Consider the following 25109-nt stretch of genomic DNA (forward strand, 5'->3'; position numbering starts at 1 on the left):
AACAACTTAACATAGTTTAACGTAGCTTAATTCCTACGTTTCACACTTGATAAGCAGGAATCATAACATAAAAGAAATCACATCATAATGGTCCTACAAGACTGCCCCTTTCCCCCACCTCAGATGCCAATAGCAAGTCCAGGCTGTTACCTCAGGTTCTCACCAACTGACTATAAATCCAAGGTTCTGAGCACCTGCCCCTTGTGTTTGATTAATTTGCTAGAGTGGCTCACAGAACTGAGGAAACCGGAGAGATTATCAGTTTATTACAAAGGATATTAAAGGATACAAATGAATAGGCAGATGAAGAGGTACATAGGGTGAAGCCTGCAAGGGTCCTGAGCACAGCAGCTTCTGTCCGGATGGAGTTTGGGGTGTGCCACCCTCCCGGCACTTGGACGCGTTCTCGTCCATAAACCCAGAAGCTCTCTGAACCCAATCCTTTTGGGTTTCTATGGAGGCTTCATCACACAGGCATAATTAAGTCACTGGCCATTGGTTATAGGTTCAATCTCCAGCTCCTCTCCCCTCCCTGGAGAGGGAGTGATGGGGTAGGGCTGAAAGTTCCCAACTTCTAATCACATGCTTTATTCCCCTGGCATCCAGCCCATGATATTAGATTACCTAGTGACCTTCCCAAAGCCCCCTTATCAACGTAATAAAGAACAGCTTTATAGATCTCACCTCTTGGATCATTCCAAGGATTTTAGAATCTCTGTGCCAGGAACAGGGAGAAAGACCACACATATATTTCTTATTATAAATCAAAATATTACAATACCTACCCCCTTAGAACTTGGGTTCCTTACAGCAAAACAATCATACAAATCAAAAACTATGGTCAGGGACTTCCCTGGTGGCGCAGTGGTTAAGAATCCGCCTGCCAATGCAGGGGACACGGGTTCGAGCCCTGGTCCGGGAAGATCCCACATGCTGCGGAGCAACTAAGCCCGTGCACCACAACTACTGAGCCTGCGCTCTAGAGCCTTCGAGCCACAGCTACTGAGCCACGTGCCACAACTACTGAAGCCCGTGCGCCTTGAGCCCGTGCTCCGCAACGAGAGAAGCCACTGCAACGAGAAGCTCGCACACCACAACGAAGAGTAGCCCCCTCTCACTGCAACTAGAGAAAGCCCGTGCGCAGCAACGAAGACCCAATGCAGCCAAAATAAATAAATAAATAAATGTTCCTTTAAAAAAAAATGGATTGCAGACCTAATGTAAAAGCTAAAACCACAACTATGAGTACTAGAAGAAAATATAGGAGAATATCTTAGTGTCCTTTGAGTAGGTAATGATTTTGTAGACAAGATCTAAGAAGCACTAACCATAAAAAGAAAACTGATAAATTGAACTTCATAAAAATTGAGAATATCTGTTCCTCAAAAGACACCATTAAGGAAATGAAGAGTCAAGCCAGAAACTTAGCAAAATATATATAAAGGTATGACAAAGGAATGGTATCCACAATATATAAAGAATTCTTACAACTCAGTAAGGAGACAAAAATAAAATTTAAAAATGGACAAAATACTCAAACAGGCTTGAGAAAAGAAGATATATAAATAACTAACAAGCACATGAAAAGATGCTCAACATCATTAATCATCAGGAAAATGCAAATTAAAATCCACATACCCACAGAAATTACTGCAACTAGAAAGGCTGACATTACCAAGTGTTGGTAAGGATATCAAGCAACTGGAACACCCATTTCCTCCTGGTCAGAATGTAAACTGTTATCACTGTCCAGCATTTTCTTAAAAGTTAAATACACACTTACCTATTTGATCTAGCAATTCTACTCCCAGGTTCTTTGATCAAGAGAAGAAAAAAGAAACTCCTACACAAAGAGTTGTACACAAATGTTCGTATCATCTTTATTCACAATAGCCTAAAATTGGAAAATAACCCTAAGTCCACCAAAGGATAAATGAATAAACAAATTGTAGCATACCCATATGATGGAATTCCACTCAGCAACAGAAAGAAATGAACCACTGATACACCTAATCATGTAGATTAATTTCACAGGATAGCTGAGCAAAAAAAGTGTCGATGAAAAATTTATCAGTTAATCTAAGAAAGAATTGCAAAATTTTATTTGAGGCAAATTCGAGGATTTTAACCCAGAAGAGCATCTCAGAAAGCTCTGAGAACTTCCACCCCTTAGAATTCAAGACACAGTCTGGGATTTCCCTGGCAGTCCAGTGGTTAACACTCCGTGCTTCCACTGCAGGGGGGCGGGGCGGGGGCGGCATGGGTTTGGGGGGCATGGGTTCTATCCCAGGTCAGGGAATTAAGATCTCACTGGCTACTCGGCACTAGAAAAAAAAAAAAAGAAGTCAAAATACAGTTTATGTAACCTTTTTGAGACAGAAGACTGTACATTAAATGAGGTATCGACAGTTTACCTAATCCAGATTTAAGCACCATTGTCGTGGGTCTTGTGGTCCTTTACACATCAAGAAGGAATGTTCACTTTTAAGGAGTTGTCTTGTTGCTAGGAGAATGTCGCTGTCCATGGTTGAGCTGCTGATGGGGGAGGTTTGGTCAATGCGTAATGTGGATACACAATGCACAGTGGGGCAAGAGGGAAGGCCAAAGGGCAGAGAAGAAATTTTATGTTTAAATTTTTCTTGTCTCGTCATAAATATGAATTTTATTTCACAAAAGCAAACATAAAAGCTTACACATTATATGATTCCATTTGTATGATATATAGAACAGTCTAAACTAATCTTTAGTGACAGAAATATCAGTGGTTGCCTATAGGACTGGGAGTTGGAGGAATGACTGCAAACAGACACAGGGGAATTTTCTGGGTGATGAGAGGCTTAAATATCTTGATTGTGGAGCGGATACAAAGGTATATGTATGCACTTAAAAAAATGCATAACAGGAACAGGACACAGATCTAAACTGAATAGTAACATTTTATAGTTGATTATCTTTGACCTCTCTTACACATGATGAATGCATTACAGTCTATCACATGTGTTAATTCTGAATTTCCTAAAATAATACAGAAGATGGATCAAGCATTCAGTAGGAGTTCTAGTAGAAACTAACTCAAATTATATACCGCCTTACCTGTTACATATGTGCCTCTCCCGAGTCTGTCTTGCTGTGTTAGTTTCCTATTGCTACTGTAACAAATGACCACAAACTTAGCGGTGTAAAACAATGTAACTTACCTATCTCACAGCTCTGGAAATCAGAAGCACAAAATAGGGTGTCACTGGGCTAAAATCAAGGTGTCAAAAGGGCACCATTCTTCTAGGAGACTCTAGGGAAGAATCATTTCCTTGCCTTGTCCAGCTTTTAGAGGCTGTCCTCATTCCTCGACTCACGGCCCTCTTCAGCCAATAACCACATCATACGTCTTCTCTTTTTTCTTTTCTCCCCCCCCCACCCCGACACATCTTTTTCACATGTCCTTTTCTGACTCTGACTCTGCCTCCCTTTTATAAGGGTCTTTGAGACTAGATTGAGACCAGCCAGATGATCCAGGATAATCTTCTCACCTCAAGATTCTTAACTTAATCACATCTATCACATCTGCACAGTCCATTATGCTATTGTAAGGTAACATATTTATAGGTTCCAGGGATTAGACGGTGGACACCTTTGGGGGGCCATTATTCTACCCACCACACATGCCTCACTGAAACACTTGGCTTCTGAAGGACCTTTTTATTTTAAAATAAATTTGTCTATCTATTTATTTTTGGCTGCGTTCGGTCTTCGTTGCTGCGCGCAGGCTTTCTCTAGTTGCAGTGAGCAGAGGCTACTCTTCGTTGTGGTGCGCGGGCTTCTCATTGCGGTGGCTTCTCTTGTTGCAGAGCACAGGCTCTAGGCACACGGGCTTCAGTAGCTGTGGCGCAGAAGTTGTGGCGCAGCAGTTGTGGCGCACGGGCTTAGTTGCTCCGCGGCATGTGGGATCTTCCTGGACCAGGGCTCGAACCCATGTCCCCTGAATTGGTAGGCAGATTCTTAACCACTATGCCACCAGCGAAGTCCCTGAAGGACCTTTACTTATGATGAGACACTTCTGTCCCTTCTTCAAAAGTATCACCTGCCACTCCAAACAACTGCTTCACCTTGTCCAGGCTCCAGCTTCATTTCATGATTAAGGAGAGTCTTAAATTTAGGGATCAGGTGTAGGGTTCGTTGAATTTGAGACTCAGAGTTCAGGGACTCTAGATTTGAGACCCTAGAGGGAGACTTAGGTCTTGAGAGTGACCTCAGTTCTGGGAGTGTGTGTGCTCAAACCCAGAGGAGATTGACTCAGGGTTCACGCAACAGGAGACAATGGCAATAGGGAGTATAGTATTCATTTTCTCAAGGAAGAAAAAAAGCGGAAGTGGACTGGGCTTAACGTTAACCTTAGCTTCAAGAAGCAAGAGAAATCACCTGAAACTTGTACACTAATTTTCTGACTCAGAGACCAAAGTCCTTTTGCTTTCGTTTCTAATAGCGCCCTTCCCCTTTCCAAGAGAATCTAGGGTGAAGAGCAAAATAAGAGGAAGTTAGAAATAAATGAATAACAGCTAAAGGGCAAGGACTCACTGTCTTCACCAGGCAACAATGAAAACACTCACGTCATGGAAACAGGCCAGTTCTCTCTTCCCTTTCTTCTTCCTCTTTTTTTTCCAGTAAACAATGATGGGTCAGTCTTGCTTTAACTTTTAAGGGAAATGTTCCTACATTCTGAGTTATCACGCAAGAACTTTGAAATTTGGATGTTCTCAGTGAATTATGCTACAGCATTAGCTATCTGCATTGTACGCTTTCTTACCAACCTCCAGCAACTTCCCTCTTCACCTGCTACCTGTCTGTGCAGTCTAGATACCCAGTATCTGCCTGAGACACAGGAGTGAGTCATCCTCTGCCCAAACAGGTGGCAGTGGTCACACCTACAGAAACAGTGTGAGGCAGGTTGCTGGCGGCACTATATATAGCTCCAGAGGAAAAAGTCCAGTGACAGAGCAGCATGGCTTCTGACAGAGGTAAAATGGCCGGGGGCCTGAAAGCTACATGTTCTTGAAAAATGCGAAAACTCTGTGTGTGTGCTTGCGTGTGTGTGTGTGTGTGTGTGTGCGTGCGTGTATATGTGTCCTGCTTCTGTTTGTATCCTTGGACATTTTCCAACTTTCCTATTTATTAATATATTAATATTCTTAAACAGGATTTATTATTATTGTTGTTGTTGTTATTATTAATACCAACTGTTCACATCCAAAAATGATTTTGATCAGATGGCACTAAAGCAATGCTTGTTTCACCATAATAAAAAATTAAGTAAAAGAAATACAACTGTTAAATAAAAGTTTAAAATAACAGCAGAAGTGATAGCACAAGGGCAAGTTAATGGATAATTTAAGGTTCCGTTACTTAATGTTAGAAAAATTCGTGGGAGAGGAAAAACACTCAGGTTGTGGAAGGTGATGATTTTCAGATGAGGTGGGATTTGAACTGGATCCTGAAAGGGCAGAATTTGAATTGGCAAAGAGGAGGAGATTCCAGGTTGATTGACACTGAGAGTTTAAGAGAATTTACAAAGATTGTGTGTGGAATATAAAGAATAAATTGGTTAAGATAGAGAAGAGTTCTTGGAAACAATCTGCAGTGAGATTAGAAAGCAAATTTGTTTGTTTTTAATAAATTTATTTATTTTTGGCTGCATTGGGTCTTTGTTACAGTGCACAGGCTTCTCATTCTGATGCCTTCTTGACTGAAAGCAGAAAAGACAGGAAGAAAGGAGGCCAGTGAAAAGACTACTGCAAGAGTGTGGGCATCATGTGATAAGACAAAATGCAGGTGTCAGTCTTAGGTTTCAAGAAACAATATTTTTTCTCCATTATATTTTCCCTCTATTAAAATTCTCTTGTGACTGGTATTTTGGGAAAAAGTGTAAAGACTTTATTTAATTGAAATATCTGGGTAATTTCCCTTGAAGGTGGTATGTTTTATCCCTCAAACCACCCCAAGTCATGTACCTAGTGTTCTTGCCTGGCACCACATGTGTAGGTGCTGAGAATGTATCTCAGTCTCTCTTTCTGAAGTCCTCACTGGTTCACCTCCTCATAGAGGTGTGGCCTCTGTTTCTACAGGGCCCTCGTTGAGTAGACCAGCTGGTTCAAAGGCCCCAATTTGGTTTTCTTTTTGTTTTCATTTTGTTTTGTTTATTTACTTATTTATATTTGACTGCGTTGGGTTTTCGTTGCTGCGCGCAGGCTTTCTCTAGTTGCTGCAAGCAGGGGCTACTCTTCGTTGCGGTGCACGGGTTTCTCATTGTGGTGGCTTCTCTTGTTGCGGAGCACGGGCTCTAGGCGCGCAGGCTTCAGTAGTTGTGGCGCACGGGCTTAGTTGCTCCACGGCATGTGGGATCTTCCTGGACCAGGGCTCAAACCTGTGTCCCTTGCCTTGGCAGGTGGATTCTTGACCACTGCGCCACCAGGGAAGTCCCTTGATGGGGACCATTTCTAAAGTCTTTATTGAATTTGTTACAATATTGCTTCTGTTTTATGTTTTGTTTTTTTTGGCCACGAGGCATGTGGGATCTTAGGCTCCCTGACCAGGGATAGAACTCTCACCCCCTGCATTGGAAGGCAAAGTCTTAACCACTGGACCGCCAGGGAAGTCCCAAAGGCCCCAATCTGAAGTAAGGTCTGAGAAGTGCCCATTCCAAGGTGTTAGCCATCCGTTTTCTCCTCCATCTCATGTCAGATTCCCTGCATATTCTTCTAAGGATGAGAAGTTTATTCTTCATGTTACACTTAGAATAGTATTTACTGACTCTGTCCTCTTTCCTATATATCTTGCTGATTTATCTTTTCGGTCTCACACACCAGCTAGAACCATTTTCCACCTACAGGAAAGTGTGCCATACACAGTCTCTCTCCATTTAGTACAAATGCACAAATAGACATCACACACACACACACACACACACACACACACACACACACATTGTTTAGGAAGAAAATCTTTTCCTCTACCCTCTTAGATTTTGTTCTGGGAGGGGGCACTGCAAATTAAACCGACAAGAGACAGATTAGCAAAAAAAAAAAAAAAAAGACAAAATTACACAGAGGAATTCACAAAAATGTGACTCAAGGACTTTGGTTAGAATTAAGATGGCTTATATCCCATCTTTTTTTTTTCTTTTGGTACGCGGGCCCCTCACCGCTATGGCCTCTCCCGTTGCGGAGCACAGGCTCCGGACGCGCAGGCCCAGCGGCCATGGCTCACGGGCCCAGCCGCTCTGCGGCATGTGGGATCCTCCCAGACTGGGGCACGAACCCATGTCCCCTGCATCGGCAGGCGGACTCTCAACCACTGAGCCACCAGGGAAGCCCCTATATACCATCTTAATAGAGGAAGTGGAGAGGGAGAAGAACACTAATGGGAAAACAAATGACTTTTAGGAAAGATAGACGGGCCGTTAGGAGAATAGATGGAGACAGACTAATTCGTGACAATGTCTGAGTGGGTGTCTCAATTGGTAAGAGTCAATCTCCCCTGGTTGCCCCAAAGAACGGGATTTATGACAATTGATTTCTTTTGAGTTCTTTTGGGAGGCTCTGCCTGTAGGAAAATAAGGGATTGTGGATTGGGGGGGCGTGGAGGGGAGTTTATTTTCAAATGTCTTCAGACCAAAATAATTGTTATGCTTCAGTGACACAATCTGGACCCCTCACCACACACACACACACAGCCTTGGCATCTTCTGTTTTGAAGGTCTTGTGGTTCAAAAACTGCTCCTCAGAGATAAGTTTGGCTGGGAGACAGGGCAGGCACTTCACCCTCAGAGGGAGCAGCGAATTTTGTGTCTCTCTTTGACCCACCGAGAAGGGGTATCAGGTGGGAACCTTATACTCAGTGTCTCAAGCTTCATGGACATCTGAGCTCATTCCAGTTTTTGATATTACAAATAAAGCTGATATGAACATTTGTGTACAGGCTTTTGTGTGAACCTAAGTCTTCCTATCTCTGAGACACGTGCCCAGCAGGGCAATTGGTGGGTTGTACGGTAGTTGCATTTTTAGATTTTTTTCTAAGAAGCTGCAAACTGTTTCCCAGAGTGGCTATGCCAATTTATATTCCCACCAGCAACGTATGAGCGGTCCAGTACCTCTAGCATAGTATTGTTAATAATCCATAGCGGATAGTGGTGCATTTCATTCATTTGTTCAATAAGTATCTATTGCTAACCAACATGTTTCAGGCAGTGTGATAGGGTCTGAAACAAGATATGTATAATCCATATCTCACATAATTTACATGTGTTACTATAGGCATGTAATTAGGCAATCATAATATAACATGATCATTGCTATGAGGAAGGAAGTACAGGATTCTATGGGGGCACATAATTTACACCTAAGATCCTCTGAAGGGTGACTTTCCCCCTTTCTTTTTGGAGGCTTAAAGAGGATTACCTGGTTTGATATTGGGCAAGTAAATTTCAGCAGAGCCCTTAAAAATCTTGCTTTTCTTGATGCAATGACCTTGTCCAATCCAGTTAATCCAGGAGAGATTTTTTTTGTTTTTGCCCACGTGGCTTGAGGGATCTTAGTTCCCCAACCAGTGATCCAACCCTCACCGCCTGCAGTGGAAACAAGTGGGGAGTCTTAACCACGGGACCGCCAGGGAAGTCCCAGGAGAAAATCTTTTAACTGCATTTTCTGATATGGTTTGTGGGTTTGAAGAATAGAGCGTTTTTTCTTAGTAGTTCAATTTGTATATGGGTGTTATCTGACATGATCATCTGTTGGTCAACAGGTCCTTCAGCTGGAGATGCTACCTCGAGGTAAGAATTATACTATCATAGTGCACATTTAATTCAACCAAGAATAGATGGATATTTAAGAGATGGAGGACGATAGCTTTCCTTATTGTTCCTTACTTATTCCACGCTCCCATTCTTTCTTTTGCTTTTTCTCTCTCTATCCTCTATGATTATTATTGCTTTCTATATCTTTGCTCCTATGGCTTTTGGTTTCTGTTGAAAAAAATTACCTTCCAGCTTTGTTCTGTTATCGTCTTACTATTGTTCTTCTCTCTTTAAATCACAGGTTTTCATAGGCATTAGTGAAAAGTCCAGTGAACTCATTTGTCACTTTGATTTCATCTTCTTATTCTATACTCTATGCCCATTTTCTAGACTTTTTTTTTTTTTTGGCCACATCACCTGGCTTGCGGGGATCTAAGTCCCCTGACCAGAGATTGAACCCAGCTCCCTAGTAGTGGAAGCGTGGAGTCCTAACTACTGGACCACCAGGGAATTCCCTACACCTATTATTTTTCTTTTTTTGAAGCTCCAGGAGAGCAGAGATTGGTTTTATTTTGTTCATGGCTGTATCCCCAGGTTTTAGAACACATAGCAGAGCACATACTAGATTCTCAATAAATGTTTGTAGAATGATGGACATAATAAATGAACATTTTGCACAGTTTTCAAAAAAAACCAAAAACAAGTAAAGGCATCTGGGGAGGCTGGGTCTTGCCTCCCTGGCACCTAGACCTATTTTTATAACAGGGAGACTTTTGTCAGGGAGCATATTATCTCGTGATGGGTGGGCGGAAGGATTGATTTACATAATAAATGAAGTGATTCTTTAGGAATGAGTGGAAAATATGACGATGTAATAAACTTATGACTCAACCATATTGCAAGGAAGAGTCCTCAGAATAATTCTGAGTCACAGCTTTGACCCACAATGAGGGTGGGTATCTAAAGATGCCCTTGAGAGAAATTTGAATTTATTTCTTTTGAGGAAATAGTATACAGAATTGAATGTGGACGAAGCCTGAGGTTAAATTAGTCTCTTCTCAGAGTTGGGAATAGAATCCTCTTGGCAATTTGAGGCTTCCACACCTGAAAAAACTCTAGCTAGAGTCCCCTGAGGAATAGTGAAGATTAATGAGTGGGACAGGTCACCTCTAAGTGTGAGATAGAAAGATTAGAGGGAATTCCCTGGTGGTCCAGGGGTTTGGACTCGGCGGTTTCACTGCCGAGGGCATGGGTTCAATCCCTGGTTGGGGAAATAAGATCCGCACAACATGGCCAAAAATAAATAAAGTAAAAGAAAACGATAAAATAAAATAAGATTAGAATATAATGAGAAACGTTTAAAAGAGGAACAAGGACACACTTATACCTGAATTCAAGACCACCAAGCAATGGTATAGAGAGTGGTAACCAAATAACGTGAGCTGGGAAAAATCTTTTCACTATGTTTGTGAGAGAAAATTTAATAATCCAAACGGACCTCCCCAGATAACTTTGAGATACAGAATAGAAAAAAAAAAGTTTCCTGAGATGTCATGTTTTAAATATTTATTTATTTAGTCTGGGAAGGGTCTTAGTTGCGGCACGCGGGATCTTTAGTTGGGGCATGCGGGCTCTTAGTTTCGGCATGCATGCGGGATCTAGTTCCCTGACCAGGGATCGAACCCCGGCCCCCTACATTGGGAGCACGGAGTCTTACCTACTGGACCACCAGGGAAGTCCATGAGATGTCATGTTTTAGATCTACCTGATCCAGAAGGAGAAGATGAAATTATTTCTAGGGTCCCTCAAATGATGACATAACAACACGGGTGATTTTTAATATTTCAGGAGAAGAATTGAACCCTGGGAATTTGAAGTCTCCTTTGACCCCCGAGAACTCTGTAAAGAGACCCGTCTGCTCTATGAAATCAAGTGGGGCAAGAGCCAGCACGTCTGGCGACACTCGGACAAAAACACCACCAAGCATGTTGAATGCAAGTTTATAGAAAAAATTACTTCAGAAAGACGTTTTCACCGATCCGTCAACTGCTGCATCATCTGGTTCTTGTCCTGGAGTCCCTGCTGGGAATGCTCCAAGGCTATTCGGGAATTTTTGAATCAGCATCCTAGAGTGACCCTGTTTATTTACGTAGCACGGCTTTTCCAGCACATGGATCCGCAAAACCGGCAAGGACTCAGAGACCTGATTCACAGTGGTGTGACTATCCAGATTATGAGACCCACAGGTGAAAACAATAAGCCAGGAATCTTAAGTGTTTATTAGAGACTGTGGTGGTGGTGATATGTTTCTAGGCCAGGAGACTGATTACCCCAGACCGGAAGTCTCAGAAGTTAAAAGTCCAAAATAACAGGAGAAAGGACCAGGTCTGAAATTCATAGCAAGGAAAGCACCAAAGATATGACTCCTTTCCCCACTCCTGTCACTATGGCCTCTGTGCCATCTTCAAATGAATTGCTGAGTTCCTTTAAGGGATTCTGGAAGAGTCTAGCCCTTCTCCAGCAATAAATAGGCCAGAGAGATTTTATATATATTGTATTTTTTAAAAAATAAATAAATTTATTTATTTATGGCTGTGGTGGGTCCTCGTTGCTGTGTGCGGGCTTACTCTAGCTGCAGCGAACGGGGGCTACTCTTCATTGTGGTGCGTGGGCTTCTCATTGCGGTGGCTTCTCTTGTTGCGGAGCACGGGCTCTAGGCGTGCCGGCTCAGTAGTTGTGGCTCGCGGGCTCTAGAGCGCGGGCTCAGTAGTTGTGGTGCACGGGCTTAGTTGCTCCGCGACATGCGGGATCTTCCCGGACCAGGGCTTGAACCCGTGTCTCCTGCATTGGCAGGAGGATTCTTAACCACGGCACCACCAGGGAAGCCCCATAGTATTATTATTTAATAACAATAATAATAATTATTATTATTTTTAAATTGGGCTCTCTTTAACTTTCTGTTGTATGTATTGACTGAACCAAGATTTGTGTTTCCTTAGAGTATGATTACTGCTGGAGGAATTTTGTCAACTACCCACCTGGGAAAGAAGCTCACTGGCCAAGATACCCCCCTATGTTGATGAAGCTGTATGCACTGGAACTCCACTGCATAATTCTAGTAAGTTACTATAAGGGAAAAAGACTCTGATGCGAAAAGAAGCATCCATCTTCAAACTTCTCTCCTGTTTACGTTGACACATACTCTTCTCACCATCACTTTGCCATTTATATTGACATTTAGTTATTTACCTGACATCTTTAAAAATGTGAGAACAAGACAATCTCTTTGTGGGAAATAAGTGGGAGAAAGGAGCGGATAAACTGGTCTAAGATATATGTGGACTCCATAGGAGTTAGATGTTATCATCATTACTGTTGTTGTTACAGCACATACTTGTTACACCAAATTGCACAATTCTTCTTTCCCTTATTGGTGTGTGTCATCTTATTGAAGGAATGTATGTGTCCCACTTGTATTCTCTTGCAAGTAGTTCAGTGGTCTTTCAAATGATGTTTTGAAATGTTTGTGAAATATTACCCTAACTTCTTTTTTATTTCAGGGTCTCCCTCCCTGTTTAAATATTTCAAGATATCAGAATCAGCTGACCTTGTTCAGACTTATTCCTCAAAATTGCCATTACCGAATGATTCCACCCCATATCCTTTTACATACAGGGTTGATACAACTTCCTTTGACTTGGAGATGAATAGAGTATATACTGTTTCATGAACAGGAACTGATGGCCCACTAAAGAGTACCATTAGAATCGAGAAATTTTAAGTTTGCATTTCTATACACTAACAACATGTTATCTGGAAAAGAAATTTAAAAAAAAAATCCCATTTATAGTAGCAATGAAAAATGATAAAATACTTAGGAATTAATTTGACCGAGGAGGTGAAAGATCTGTACACTGAAATCTACAAGAGAGATTGAAGAAGACACAAATAAATGGAAAGACATCCGATGGTCGTGGATGGAAGAAATAATATTGTTAAAATGTCCCTACTATACAAAGCCATCTATAAATTCAATGCAGTCCCTATCAAGATTCCAATGGTATTTTTTACAGAAATGAAAGAAAAATCCTAAATTTCATATGGAGCAACGGAAGACCCTGAATAGCCAAAGCAATCCTTATGTATCTGAAGGAAATGAAATCATTTTCTCAAAGAAATGTCTGCACTTCTGTGTTCATTGTAGCATTATTCACAATAGCCAAGACTTGAAAACAATCTAAGTATCCACCAGCAGATGAATGGATAAAGAAGCTGTGGTATATATACATGTATACACACACAATGGAATATTATATAGCCATAAAAAGAAGAAAATCCTGCCCTTTGCAACAACATAGAAGAAACTTGAAGGCATTTTGCTCTTTGAAATAAGTCAGAGACAGACAAACACTATATGATCTCACTAATATGTGGACTCTTAAAAAAATCTGACCTCATGGAAAGAGACAAGATTAGTGGTTGCCAGGGACAGGAGTGAAAGTGGTCAGAGGGTAGAAACTTTCAGTGTTGTTTTTTGTTTTTTTTTTGGCTACACCATGTGGCTTGTGGGATCTTAGTTCTCCAACTAAGGAATAAACCCGGCACTCGGCAGTGAGAGGGCAGAGTCCTAACCACTGGACCGCCAGGGAATTCCCAGACAAACTTTCAGTTTTAAGATGAACAAATTCTGGGGATATAAGGTACAGCATGTTGATTATAGTTTATACTGTATTGTGCAATTGAAATTTTCTAAGAGTAGATCTTAAATGTTCTTGCCACACACAGAGGTGTAAGTCTGTGCGGTGATGAACGTGTTAACTTACCTTATTGTAGTAATCATTCTGCAATATATACATATATCAAATCATTACGTTGTACACCTTAACTTAGTTGGGCTTCCCTGGTGGTGCAGTGGTTAAGAATCCACCTGCCAATGCAGGGGACACAGGTTCGATCCCTGGTCCGGGAAGATTCCACATGCTGCGGAGCAACTAAGCCCGTGGGTCACAACTACTGAAGCCCGTGCACCTAGAGCCGTGCTCTGCAACAAGAGAAGCCACGACGATGAGAAGGTCACGCATCACAGCGAAGACCCAACACAGCCCAAAATAATAACAAATAAATTAATTAATTAATAAAAAAAAGACTTACACAGTGTTATGTCTCAATTATATTCAATAATACTGGGGTGGAAAGAGATTAAAACAAAAGAATATAGAAATTTTCACAAATAACAGTATCACGGATAGCATTATCTACTGCTGTATCACAAATTACCCCGCTACTTTGCAGACTTAAAACAACAATAAATATTTACTATGTCACAGTTTCTCTGGGTCAGGAATTCAGGAGTCACTTAGTGTGTTCGTGTCTCGATATCTCAGGAGGTTGCTGCCAAGCTGTCAGCCAGGATTGCAGTCATCTCCAGCCTTGACAGAGGCTACAGAATGTGCTTCCCAGGTGGCACACACACGTGGCTGCGAGTGGGCACCCGTGGATGGTGGGAAGTCTCAGTTTTTCATCATGTAGGCCTCTGCACAGGGATGCTTAAAAGTCCTCATGACTTTGTGGCTGGCTTCTTACAGAGCAAGTGGCCTAAGACAGACCAGGGCAGAATTTGCCATGTCTTGGAATCATACACTATTTCTTCTGCAGTGTTCTTGGGTCACACTGGCCAGCTACAATTCAATGTTGGGTGGGGGGAACCACACAAGGACTTGAATTCCAGGAGATGAGAATCATCGGAGGCCATCTTTGGGTTTGACCTGTAGGGACATTTGCTGTGACTTCAGGACAAATAATTCCATGGAGCCAATTTCTCAGAAGATGCTAAAGGGAAACAAAGGACAAAGTAGCATCTAAATACAGAAAAGGGTTATTTCTTGCTCCCGTTGCAAGGCTAACGTCATTTGGGTGGAACGTTTTTGCTCTCTGTGGTTACTCAGGGACCTCATTTTCTACCATCTGGTGACTCCACCATCTCCTATGGCCTTGAAGTCCTCTGCTGAATTCTCTACACTCAGCTGGCCCACAGGAGAGCGAGAGAGACAGAGGCGCACAGAGAAGGAAAGCATTAAAGCAGTGTGAAAGTGTTTTTTTTTTTAGAATCAAGGACTGGAAATGGCAAACGTCACTTCTGACCTGATTCCTCTAAGCCAAAATCAGACCGGTGACCCCACCCAGCTTTAAGGGAGGCTACAAAACACAGTCCAGCCATGTGCCCTGGAAGGAGAGGAAATGGGGTTTAGTGAACACATGACGTGTCTGTACAAGGAGGAAACTAGGAAACAGAAACATTATGGCCAGGGTCAGATAGTCAATACCACGGCAGAAATGAAACTAAAAGGCAGTGCGCTGTGTTTTTTTTTTTCCTTTCCTTGGCATTCAGGATATGCTGGTAACCAAAACATGACCGCTTTTCATAATGGACTAAGGCTGCTCAGTCATTCGCCTGGCTTGCCTTCCTGGGTTGGCATGGGGATAAGGCAGTCTTCTCTGGGAGGCATAAGTAGGGGCTGCCACCTTATTAGATGTCTGTTTGAAGACTGTCTATGCATATTTCAAAACTGCTGTGATGGGAATTCCCTGGTGGTCCAGTGGTTAGGACCCCATGGACTCTGTGCTTTTTTCTGCTGGGGGCTTTGCTGCAAGGCCAAAAAAAAAGAAATAAAAACAACTTTTGTGAAAGCTACCATTTACTTGTTCTTATAAAAAATGGATATTAGGGGAAAAACCCTTCAAAGACAGGATGCAGTTTCTCACATGTATTTTCTTTTATTATACAGGAAGAATAGTGCAAACCATTACTTTTTTTTTTTTTTTTTTGCCATATGGCATGTGAAGTCTTTGTTCCCCAACAGGGGTTGTTCCCTGACCCACAACCCCTGCATTGGAAGCATGGAGTCTTAACCACGGGACCACCAGGGAAGTCCCACAAACCATTAATTTTTTTTTTTTTTACATCTTTATTGGAGTATAATTGCTTTACAATGGTGTGTTGGTTTCTGCTTTATAACAAAGTGAATCAGCTGTACGTATACATATATCCCCATATCCCCTCCCTCTTGCGTCTCCCTCCCCCCCACCCTCCCTATCCCACCCCTCTAGGTGGTCACAGAGCACCGAGCTGATCTCCCTGTGCTATGTGAAGACTCATTTGTTTTAGTTCTCAGGAGGCTGCGAGCCAAGTTTCATATACTACATCTGTTGCTTTGTCTCATACGGACCATATTCCTCCAAGCTCGGCACCCCAATCCCTTACCTTTTGTCATTTTATTCTTGCTTTAAAAGCTTTTACTGGGATTCCCTGGTGGCGCAGTGCTTGAGGGTCCGCCTGCTGATGCAGGGGACACGGGTTCGTGCCCCGGTCTGGGAAGATCCCACATGCTGCGGAGCGGCTGGGCCCGTGAGCCATGGCCGCTGAGCCTGCGCTTCCGGAGCCTGTGCTCCGCAACGGGAGAGGCCACAACAGTGAGAGGCCCGCGAAAAAAGATTTTACTAATTTGACTATTAAATTTATGATTTGGGAAGGTGGTATAGTTCAGTCATAAAAATGTGAATGATAAGCAACGTAAGAACTACATGATAAAATTATGGGACAATATAGGAAGGACCTAAAATTTGAAATAAATAGATAACATTAAATAATTATATGCCTATGATCACTATATTTCTAGAAGAAAGATAAATCTGGTTTGACCCTTGACTAATCTCTGAGGTAGATATAAATTTTCTCAATATTGAAACTTCTCTCTTGCCAAAATACTTTTGATGCTTTTACTTTCTGTTCTTCTGAGCCTTCTCGCATCCACAACTCTCATCAAAATGATCCCTGTACTATTCCATCATCTCCCAGTTCTGCTTCATACTGAATCCACTTAATTTGCCTCATCCACCTTAATATCAACAGTGCCTAGGTTAGTGGCTAATAGAGGACCTGTCATCTATAGCAGTCAATTATCAAAAAATAAATTATTTGTAGGTATTAAAGGTAACATGAGAGAGTACAAAGAACACTGTCTGCATGTCAGAAAACCCCCAAATGTTCATAGCACTGTCATTTAAACGGTGTAAACTTGAATGAGTATATTAACTTGTCTGAGCCTTAAAATTACACATCTAGGGCTTCCCTGTGGTGCAGTGGTTAAGAATCCGCTTGCCAATGCAAGGGATGCTGGTTCGAGCCCTGGTCCAGGAAGGTCCCACATGCTGCAGAGCAACTAAGCCTGTGCGCCACAATTACTGAGCCTGTGCTCTAGAGCCTGTGAGCCACAACTACTGAGCCCGTGTGCCACAACTACTGAAGCCTGCGCGCCTAGAGCCCGTGCTCCGCAATGAGAGAAGCCACCACAGTGAGAAGTCCACGCACAGCAACGAAGAATAGCCCCCGCTCGCAGCAACCAGAGACAAGCCTGTGCGCAGCAACAAAGACCCAAAGCAGCCAAAAATAAATAAATAAATTAATTAATTAAAAAAAATTTTACACGTCTATAAAATCTGGATGATTATGGCTTAAGGAAAAGGAAGATTGAAGCCAGAAACTTCTATTTCTCTCTATTGAATTAGTTATCTATTGGTGTATAACAAATCACCCCAAAACCTAGTGGCTTACTCAAGACACATTTATTATCTCACAGTTTCTGCATCAGGAATTTGGGAGTGACTTAGCAGAGTGGTTCTTTAATATTTATTTGGTTGCACCGGCTCTTAGTTGTGGCAGGCAGGCTCCTTAGTTGCGGCAGGTGGGCTCCTTAGTTGCGGCTCACCGCCTCCTTAGTTGTGGCATGCATGTGGGATCTAGTTCCCTGACCAGGGATCGAGAGATTGAACCCCGCACCCCCTGCACTGGGAGTGGGGAGTCTTAACCACTGTGCCACCAGGGAAGTCCCTGCCTTCCACACTTGATGTGGGAAATCCCCCAAATATAGACAGAGTGGCCAAAAGCATGGCACATGTTACCCACAGGTAATCTTTAGGTAAATCAGAGGGACAAGGATGGCCCTTCCAGGTGAAAGGGTCTCAAAAGAGAAAGTATGGTGAAGTGATAAAGGGTGCAGACTCCAGATGCAAATGGTCTGGGTTGGAATTCTTTTTTTTTTAAAATTATTTATTTTTGGCTGTGTTGGGTCTTCGTTGCCGCGCGTGGGCTTTCTCTAGTTGCTGTGAGCGGGGGCTACTCTTTATTGAGGTGAACAGCCTTCTCATTGCGGTGGCTTCTCTTGTTGCAGAGCATGGGCTCTAGGCGTGCGGGCTTCAGTAGTTGTGGCACGTGGGTTCAGTAGTTGTGGCTTGCGGGCTCTAGAACACAGGCTCAGTAGTTGTGGCGCACGAGCTTAGTTGCTCCGCGGCATGTGGGATCTTCCCGGACCAGGGCTCAAACCTGTGTCTGCTGCATTGGCAGGCGGATTCTTAATCACTGCACCATCAGGGAAGCATTTTTGTTTTTTTCTTTAATTTTAAAATTATTTTTATTTTTTTGGCTGCATTGAGTCTTCATTGCTGCGTGCGGGCTTTCTCTAGTTGCAGCGAGCGGGAGCTACGCTTCGTTGCAGCGCATGGGCTTCTCATTGCGGTGGCTTCTCATATCGCAGAGTACAGGCTCTAAGCGCCCGGGCTTCAGTAGTTGCAGCACGTGGGCTTCAGTAGTTATGGCGTGTGGGCTCTAGAGCGCAGGCTCAGTAGTTGTGGCGCACGGGGGTTTAGTTGTTCCATGGCATGTAGGATCTTCCCAGACCAGGGCTCGAACCTGTGTCCCCTGCATTGGCAGGTGGATTCTTAACCACTGCGCCACCAGGGAAGTCCCCAAGAAGGGTGACTGACTGAACACGGAGGTTGCAGAAGATGGAGGTGTCCTTCTATTTTGCAACTGAAATATTAGTGCAGTCACAGTGTTATTCGCTGACATAAAGCACATGGTGAATATTTGTTTGATATTTCATCAAATAAATGCTTTTATTTTTGGCACAGGGTGTGCGGGATTTTAATTCCCCAACCAAGAATTGCATTCATGCCCCCTGCAGGGGAAGTGCAGAGTCCAAACCACTGGACCACCAGGGAATTCCCCCAAAGTACTTTCTAAGCCTGCAATTGCTAAATTGCATTCTGTGGTGACTAGACTCTCGTAAAGATTCTTTATGGGCATTTATTTTTTAAATACATATTAGGAAACTTTAAGAGATTCTGTGCAGAATTTCCCAACTTCTTAAGAACTAAAGCTACTTTTAAAAGATGCATATTTGAAACTCATGTAAAAATAGAGTTCCATGAAACACACTTTGAGAAATGGAGAACATCTGTAAGGAAACTGAAAAACCTAGGAAGGAAACCCATTCCTGCAGAAGTGATACAGATTTAAAGCATTAACAAAACTGCAAATGTTTGACCGATGGCAGGTCTATTATAGGTTTGAAAGTTCTGCCCAAGCAAACTTTCAAAAATCAGGTGAAGCTGGACTAGGCTGAATCAAGAAATCCTTACTCTGGCTTCCTTGGTGGCACAGTGGTTGAGAGTCCGCCTGCCGATGCAGGGGAGGCGGGTTCATGCCCCGGTCCGGGAAGATCCCACATGCCGCGAAGCGGCTGGGCCCGTGAGCCATGGCCGCTGAGCCTGTGCGTCCGGAGCCTGTGCTCCGCAGCGGGAGAGACCACAACAGTGAGAGGCCCGCGTACTGCAAAAAAAAAAAAAAAAAAAAAAGAAATCCTTACTCATTGTCCATGCTTTGTGGAAGTCAGGAAATTAGCCAACCATCAGAGTGGCTGGAATAAAGTTTCTTTCTTTAATAGACAAATACTCTAATTATGCTTTCTCTAGTTATGACAGTTATCCCTCTGCCATCAACAGATGAGGGAAACTTTAAGATAATTGCAGCATCCAGAAAAGTAAAGTCCCACTGAATGCAACGGGATACATAGCCACTTGAGATAATGGGAAAATTGGTATTACAACTGTCCTACAGTAAAAAAAAAAAAAAAAAAAAAGTAATTTGTTACTGATGCTGAAAGCTCAGCTTCTCTGTACACCAGGGCCAAATTAAATCTTGGAGAGAGAGTTTGGGGTGAAGTAGAAAAGGATAGCTTTATTATTCAATACTCTACCAGGCAAAGGGGGACACAGTTGGCTCCTGCCTCGAAAGACTATGTGTCCCAACTTGGAGAGGGTAGTGAGAAGTTTTTTGGGGGTTATTTTGGTTTTTTTTGTGGTACGTGGGCCTCTCACTGTTGTGGCCTCTCCCGTTGTGGAGCACGGGCTCTGGACGCGCAGGCTCAGTGGCCATGGCTCACGGGCCCAGCTGCTCCGCGGCATGTGGGATCTTCCCGGACCGGGGCACGAACCCGTGTCCCCTGCATCGGCAGGCGGACTCTCAACCACTGCGCCACCAGGGAAGCCCAGTGAGAAGTTTTATAACAATATTACCCAAGGCTGGGTTGCTGACAAGATGAGGGTGTGTGCAGGGTTTCAGGTGGTCGGGCCTCCTAATCTTGATGAGCTTCTCTGGTCCCTTTAATGTCGCCCCAGGTGGTTTCTTGCCTGTTCTCCCTTGATTAGCAACTGTTTGAATCCACCCTTTGGAGCTCAGCGTAGGTCGTGGAGGCTGGAGTCTTGCCTACAAGAAATCGGGGGCCAAAAAAAGAGGCTCCATGCCTGGGAGCCTCACAGGGCCCCACTCGGTTTCATTACCCGCCACAATCAAAAATCTAACTCCATTCTCAAAATCTAACTTCCAAATGGCCCTACTTACCTCTTTTAGATTTTTCAGTACCTTGTAGATTTTCTGCTTTATTTGCTTGGTTTGAATTCCATAGAATTTAGAACCAAAAAATGTGATTTTACAGACTGAAGGTGAGCAAAGTCCTAGTGTCCAGCTTTCTACATGAAAAAAGACCCACATTGATGCACATCAGCCACGTGGAATTTCAACATATGTTTAAAAAGAGAATCCTAACAGCTTGGGGGTGAGGCAGGGGGTGTTACATGCAGAAGATAAGAAGATTATTGTCAGTCTTCTCAAGATCAGCATTGAAATCTAGAAGAAGCTTGACCCATACTTTTAAAATTCTGAAGATAAAATGTTTCTCAGCTGACTTCTACAGTCGGCCAAGCTATCTAGAGTGAGTTGTGAATAAAGACATTTCCAACATGCAATGTATCCAAAAAAATCATTTCCCATGCTTTCTCAGGAAGCCACTGGAGGATTCAGTACATCAGAATGAGGGACTAAACCATAAAAAGAGAGTGCTTGGAATTCAGGACACAAGTAATTCAACACAGAAGAGAAGAGGAAAAAAATTCCCAGGATGATAGTGAAGGGAGATCCCAGGGTAACAGAAAGTAATTAGTTTGGAGAAAGAGGATAAAGAGATCCAGAAGAATGTATCCAAGAAAAAAAAGTGAAATTCCAGTTTTCCTACATCCTTGCCAACACTGGATAATGAAAAAACACAGTCCTCTGTGTCTTTCCTTTACTCTCACCCTGCTTTGCTACTTCACTTATGACACCAACTGTGTGGGTTTTCCACACATAAAACAATTCTTTGATTCTCAATTCTGATACTGTCTTGTGTCAGATCCCGCTGGTTAAGGACTCAGTCCCGCGAGACTGCCCCCACCTCGGATGCCAATTGAAAGTCCAGGTTGTTACCTATGTTTCTGACCAACTGGGTATAAATTGGAGGTTCCCTTGACCCACTCCTGGGGTTTGATTAATTTGCTAGAGCAACTCACAGTATTCATGAAGTCAGTTGACTTACTAGATATCTGGCTTATTATGAAGGATATTAAAGGATACAAATGCTGGGACTTCCTGGTGGTCCAGTGGTTAAGAATCCTCGTTTCCACTGCAGGGGGCACAGGTTTCACCCCTGGTCCTGGAACTAAGATCTCGCATGCCCTATGGCGCGCCCCCCCCCCCCAAAAAAGGGACACAAATGAACAGCCAGTTGAAGAGATACATACGGCAAGACCTGGAAGGGTCCTGAACAAAGAAGCTTCTGTCCTGGTGGAGTTTGGGGTGCACTGCTCTCCAGGGATACGGTTACTCTCTGGCTCACCAATATGAAAGCTCTCAGAAACCCCACCTTTTGAGTTTTTATGAAGGCATCATTACATAGGCATGATTGGCCATCGGTGATTGAACTCAGTTTTCTCCATCTTCTCTCCCCCAAGGTCAGGGGCTGAACTGAAAGTTCCAGCCTTCTAATCGCATGTTGATATTCCTGGCAGTCAGACTTCACCTTTATGTTACCTAGGGGGGTTCCAAAAGTCACCTCATAAACATAACAAAAGACACTTACTGTGCTCAACATTTAGGAAATTCCAAGGGAGCTTTGTGCCGCCAACAGGGTGAAGACCAAATATATATTTCTTATTATAAATCACAATGTCACATGGGTATGATCAATCTCTTAAATCTTTGACAATCTGATGGATGAACAATGGTACTTTAATTTCTAATTCTTTAATTTGTGGTATTTGGCATTTTGTATATGGGTATTCATTGACTGGGAATTATGTTTTCCTGTTGCGGAGGAAGAAATTTCCCTCTACCCTTCTAGTTCTTCTGGATGGTCTAAGAATTGATGTGACATGATATAGATAACAGGAGAAAATCAAACAAAAGTTTGATAACATGTATACATGGGAGAGACCCAGAAAAACTGAGTAACTCACCCAAATGGCTGAAGCCCTGACCTTAAATACCATCTTCAGCTAAAGACAAAAGAGGCTGTGGGTAGTGATTTGGGACCTCAAAGGGGAGGAACGCAATTCACAAGGAAATGGAAAGTGAATGGCAAACAGATGTTTGCTGGGCTGTGCAGAGACAATGGGACCCAGAGTGGACTCTGATCTCCAGGCCCTGCGGAGTTTCCCCACCACACTCAGCCCAGTCTTTGCAGAGCTCTCTGGTGACAGCTCTGTTCTGGGAACTGGCCCTTTATCTAAATTCTTTAGGCAGCTAAGGGGGAAGGTCAAATTTTCTCCTTGAGTCTTTTGGGCCTTGATTGTTTTCAGCTTGAAATAACCCACATGCCAAAGAGATGTTTTAGGGTGGCAAATTTTGCTCCCCTTCAATCCTTTGCCCTTTTTTTTTATTGGTTTGTCTTCTCTCCTCTATTAATTTGTGAGAGAGATTTGTACATTAGAGGAAACGTCCATTTCTCTCATATGTATTTTTCCCAGTCTTTTGACTTTATTGAAACGGAGCCGGACTCTGTGGGGCCCTCCTAGGTACAAAAGCCCCTCTGTGTCCCATGGTTTCTTGTTTGTTAGAAAAAAGCTTTAGAGGGACTTCCCTGGTGGCGCAGTGGTTAAGAATCTGCCTGCCAATGCAGGGGACACGGGTTTGAGCCCTGGTCCAGGAAGATCCCACATGCCTTGGAGCAACTAAGCCCATGCACCACAACTACTGAGCCTGTGCTCTAGAGTCCACGAGCCACAACTACTGAAGCCCACGTGCCACAACTACTGAAGCCTGCATTCCTGGAGCCCGTACTCCACAACAAGAGAAGCCACCCGATGAGAAGCCCACGCACCACAATGAAGAGTAGCCCCTGCTCGCCGCAACTAGAGAAAGCCTGTGCGCAGCAATGAAGACCCAACGCAGCCAAAAGTAAATAAATTTATAAAAAAAAAAAAAAAAAAAGAAAAAAGCTTTAGACTCCTAGGCCTCCCCTGACTTCCAAAGAGCAGAATCTAACAGTTTCTAATTAGGGAGGTGAGGGAATGCAGAAACTCAGGAAAAGCAGTCCAGAAGCAATAATGCAGCAATAAAAGAGTCTGAGTTCCTCTCAAGGGATATATATAACAATCTGATGCATATCTTTGAATTGCTCTGCAGAAAATAAGACCCCAGCCCAGGTGGAGGATGGTGACTACATGCCAACCACAAACATGTAGACCCCAGACTGGTTGGAACCAGAAGGTCGATGATTAAGATTTCTGAAACACCACCCTGTTACCTCACCAGCAACCAATCAGAAAAAAGTCATGCCCTCTGCAACCCTCACCCCAAATGTCACCTTTAAAAATCATTCCCTGAAAGCCATCTGGGAGTTCAGTTCTTTTGAGGATGAGCTACCTGTTCTCCTTCCTAGGTGCCCTGAAGTAAATGCGGTACTTTCCGTCACCACGTCCCCGTGTCAGTAAATGGGATTTGCAGGGAGGCCGGCAGATCCAAGTTTGATGGGGTAATGTTATGACTTTTTTTCTTAATTTAAAATTTTATATAGGCAAAGACAAACTTTGTAGTTTCTACGGCATGCTGATAAGGATAATTTGTATATCGGGACTGGGATGTTATGAATTATGATGTGAATTATAATAAGGAATATGTATTTGGGCTTTGTCCTGTTTTTTACGACTGAGCTTCTAAAACTCTTGGAATTTCCTAAGTGAAGAGAGAGAGAAGGTGTTTTGCTATGTTCAGGAGGCAACTTTTGGAATGCCCTTATGTTGCCTAAGGATAGGGCTGATTGCCAAGGGAGATAACCCTGTGTTTGTAGGGTTGGAACTTTCTCTTCCACCCTTGGACCTTCTAGGAGGGGAGGGGGGACCAATGGCAAAAGATTTAGTCAATCACGCCTGTGTAATGAAGTCCTGTAATAAAAATCCAGGACAGTGTTTGGAAAGCTTCCAGGTTGGTGGAGATGTGGGGAGAGGGTGGCGCTGGGAGAAGGCATGGGCACCCCATACGCTTTCTCCAGACCTTGCGTTATGCATTTCCTTTATCTGTTTTTTCCTGGTTTATATAATAAACCGGCAATCTAGTAAGTAAAACTTTTCTCTGAGTTCTGTGAGCTGCTCTAGCAAATTAATCGAACCTGAGAAGAGGGTTGTGAAACCTTTTTTTTTGGCTGCACCGTGCAGCTTGTGAGATCTTAGTTCCCCGACCAGGGAGCGAACCCGTGCCCCGCCCCGCCCCCCCCCCCCCCCCCCCGCAATGGAAGCGCGGAGCCCTAACCACTGGATCGCCAAGGAATTCCCAGAAACTTCTGATTGATAATAGCCAGTCAGTGAGAAGTATCAGTGATAACCTGGACTTGAGATTAGCATCCTAGGTTAGAGGGGATCTCTGGAACCTCTAATTTGTGGTCAGTCAAAAGCGCAGGTAATTTGAGCTTGCAATTGGTGTCTGAAGGACAGGGTTGGGAAGTAGTCTTGGAGAACTGAGCTCTTAACCTGTGGAATCTGATGCTGTCTCCAGGTAGATAGTGTCATAATTGAATTGAATTGTAGGACACCCAGCTGGTCTACCAAGCATTGTTTGGTGGTGTGTGTGGGGGGGGGGGGAGAACCTCCTCTAGCAGTGGAAATGGGTCTAGGACCTAATTTA

The 25109-nt window shown here is 43.2% G+C and overlaps 2 protein-coding genes across 4 annotated transcripts in view; both read left to right on the forward strand.

The window, feature by feature from the left end:
• The first annotated feature begins 4566 nt into the window (after positions 1-4566).
• APOBEC1 (apolipoprotein B mRNA editing enzyme catalytic subunit 1) lies at positions 4567-24594 on the forward strand. 3 transcript variants are annotated; one of them, XM_029204564.1, is made up of 5 exons: positions 4567-5012; positions 8791-8818; positions 10631-11028; positions 11782-11900; positions 12343-12607. In XM_029204564.1, the coding sequence occupies exons 1-5, from the start codon at positions 4997-4999 to the stop codon at positions 12487-12489; spliced, it is 708 nt and encodes a 235-aa protein (XP_029060397.1). In that variant the 5' UTR covers positions 4567-4996; the 3' UTR covers positions 12490-12607. The 3 variants fall into 3 exon arrangements, with proteins under 3 accessions (XP_029060397.1, XP_029060398.1, XP_029060396.1); XM_029204565.1 differs by lacking the exons at positions 4567-5012; positions 12343-12607 and adding an exon at positions 23872-24594 and having other exon boundaries at positions 8759-8818; XM_029204563.1 differs by lacking the exon at positions 4567-5012 and having other exon boundaries at positions 8759-8818.
• RIMKLB (ribosomal modification protein rimK like family member B) overlaps positions 21673-25109 on the forward strand; it is a 131424-nt gene continuing 127987 nt past the window's right edge. Inside the window, exon 1 of the mRNA XM_029204560.1 lies at positions 21673-23964. The gene's annotated coding sequence lies outside the window, so the exon portion shown is untranslated. The remainder of the gene's footprint in view (positions 23965-25109) is intronic.

Source organism: Monodon monoceros, unplaced genomic scaffold, assembly GCF_005190385.1.
Source record: "Monodon monoceros isolate NGI ecotype Baffin Bay Population unplaced genomic scaffold, NGI_Narwhal_1 Super_Scaffold_6, whole genome shotgun sequence".
In the NCBI taxonomy this organism is placed as follows: domain Eukaryota; kingdom Metazoa; phylum Chordata; class Mammalia; order Artiodactyla; family Monodontidae; genus Monodon; species Monodon monoceros.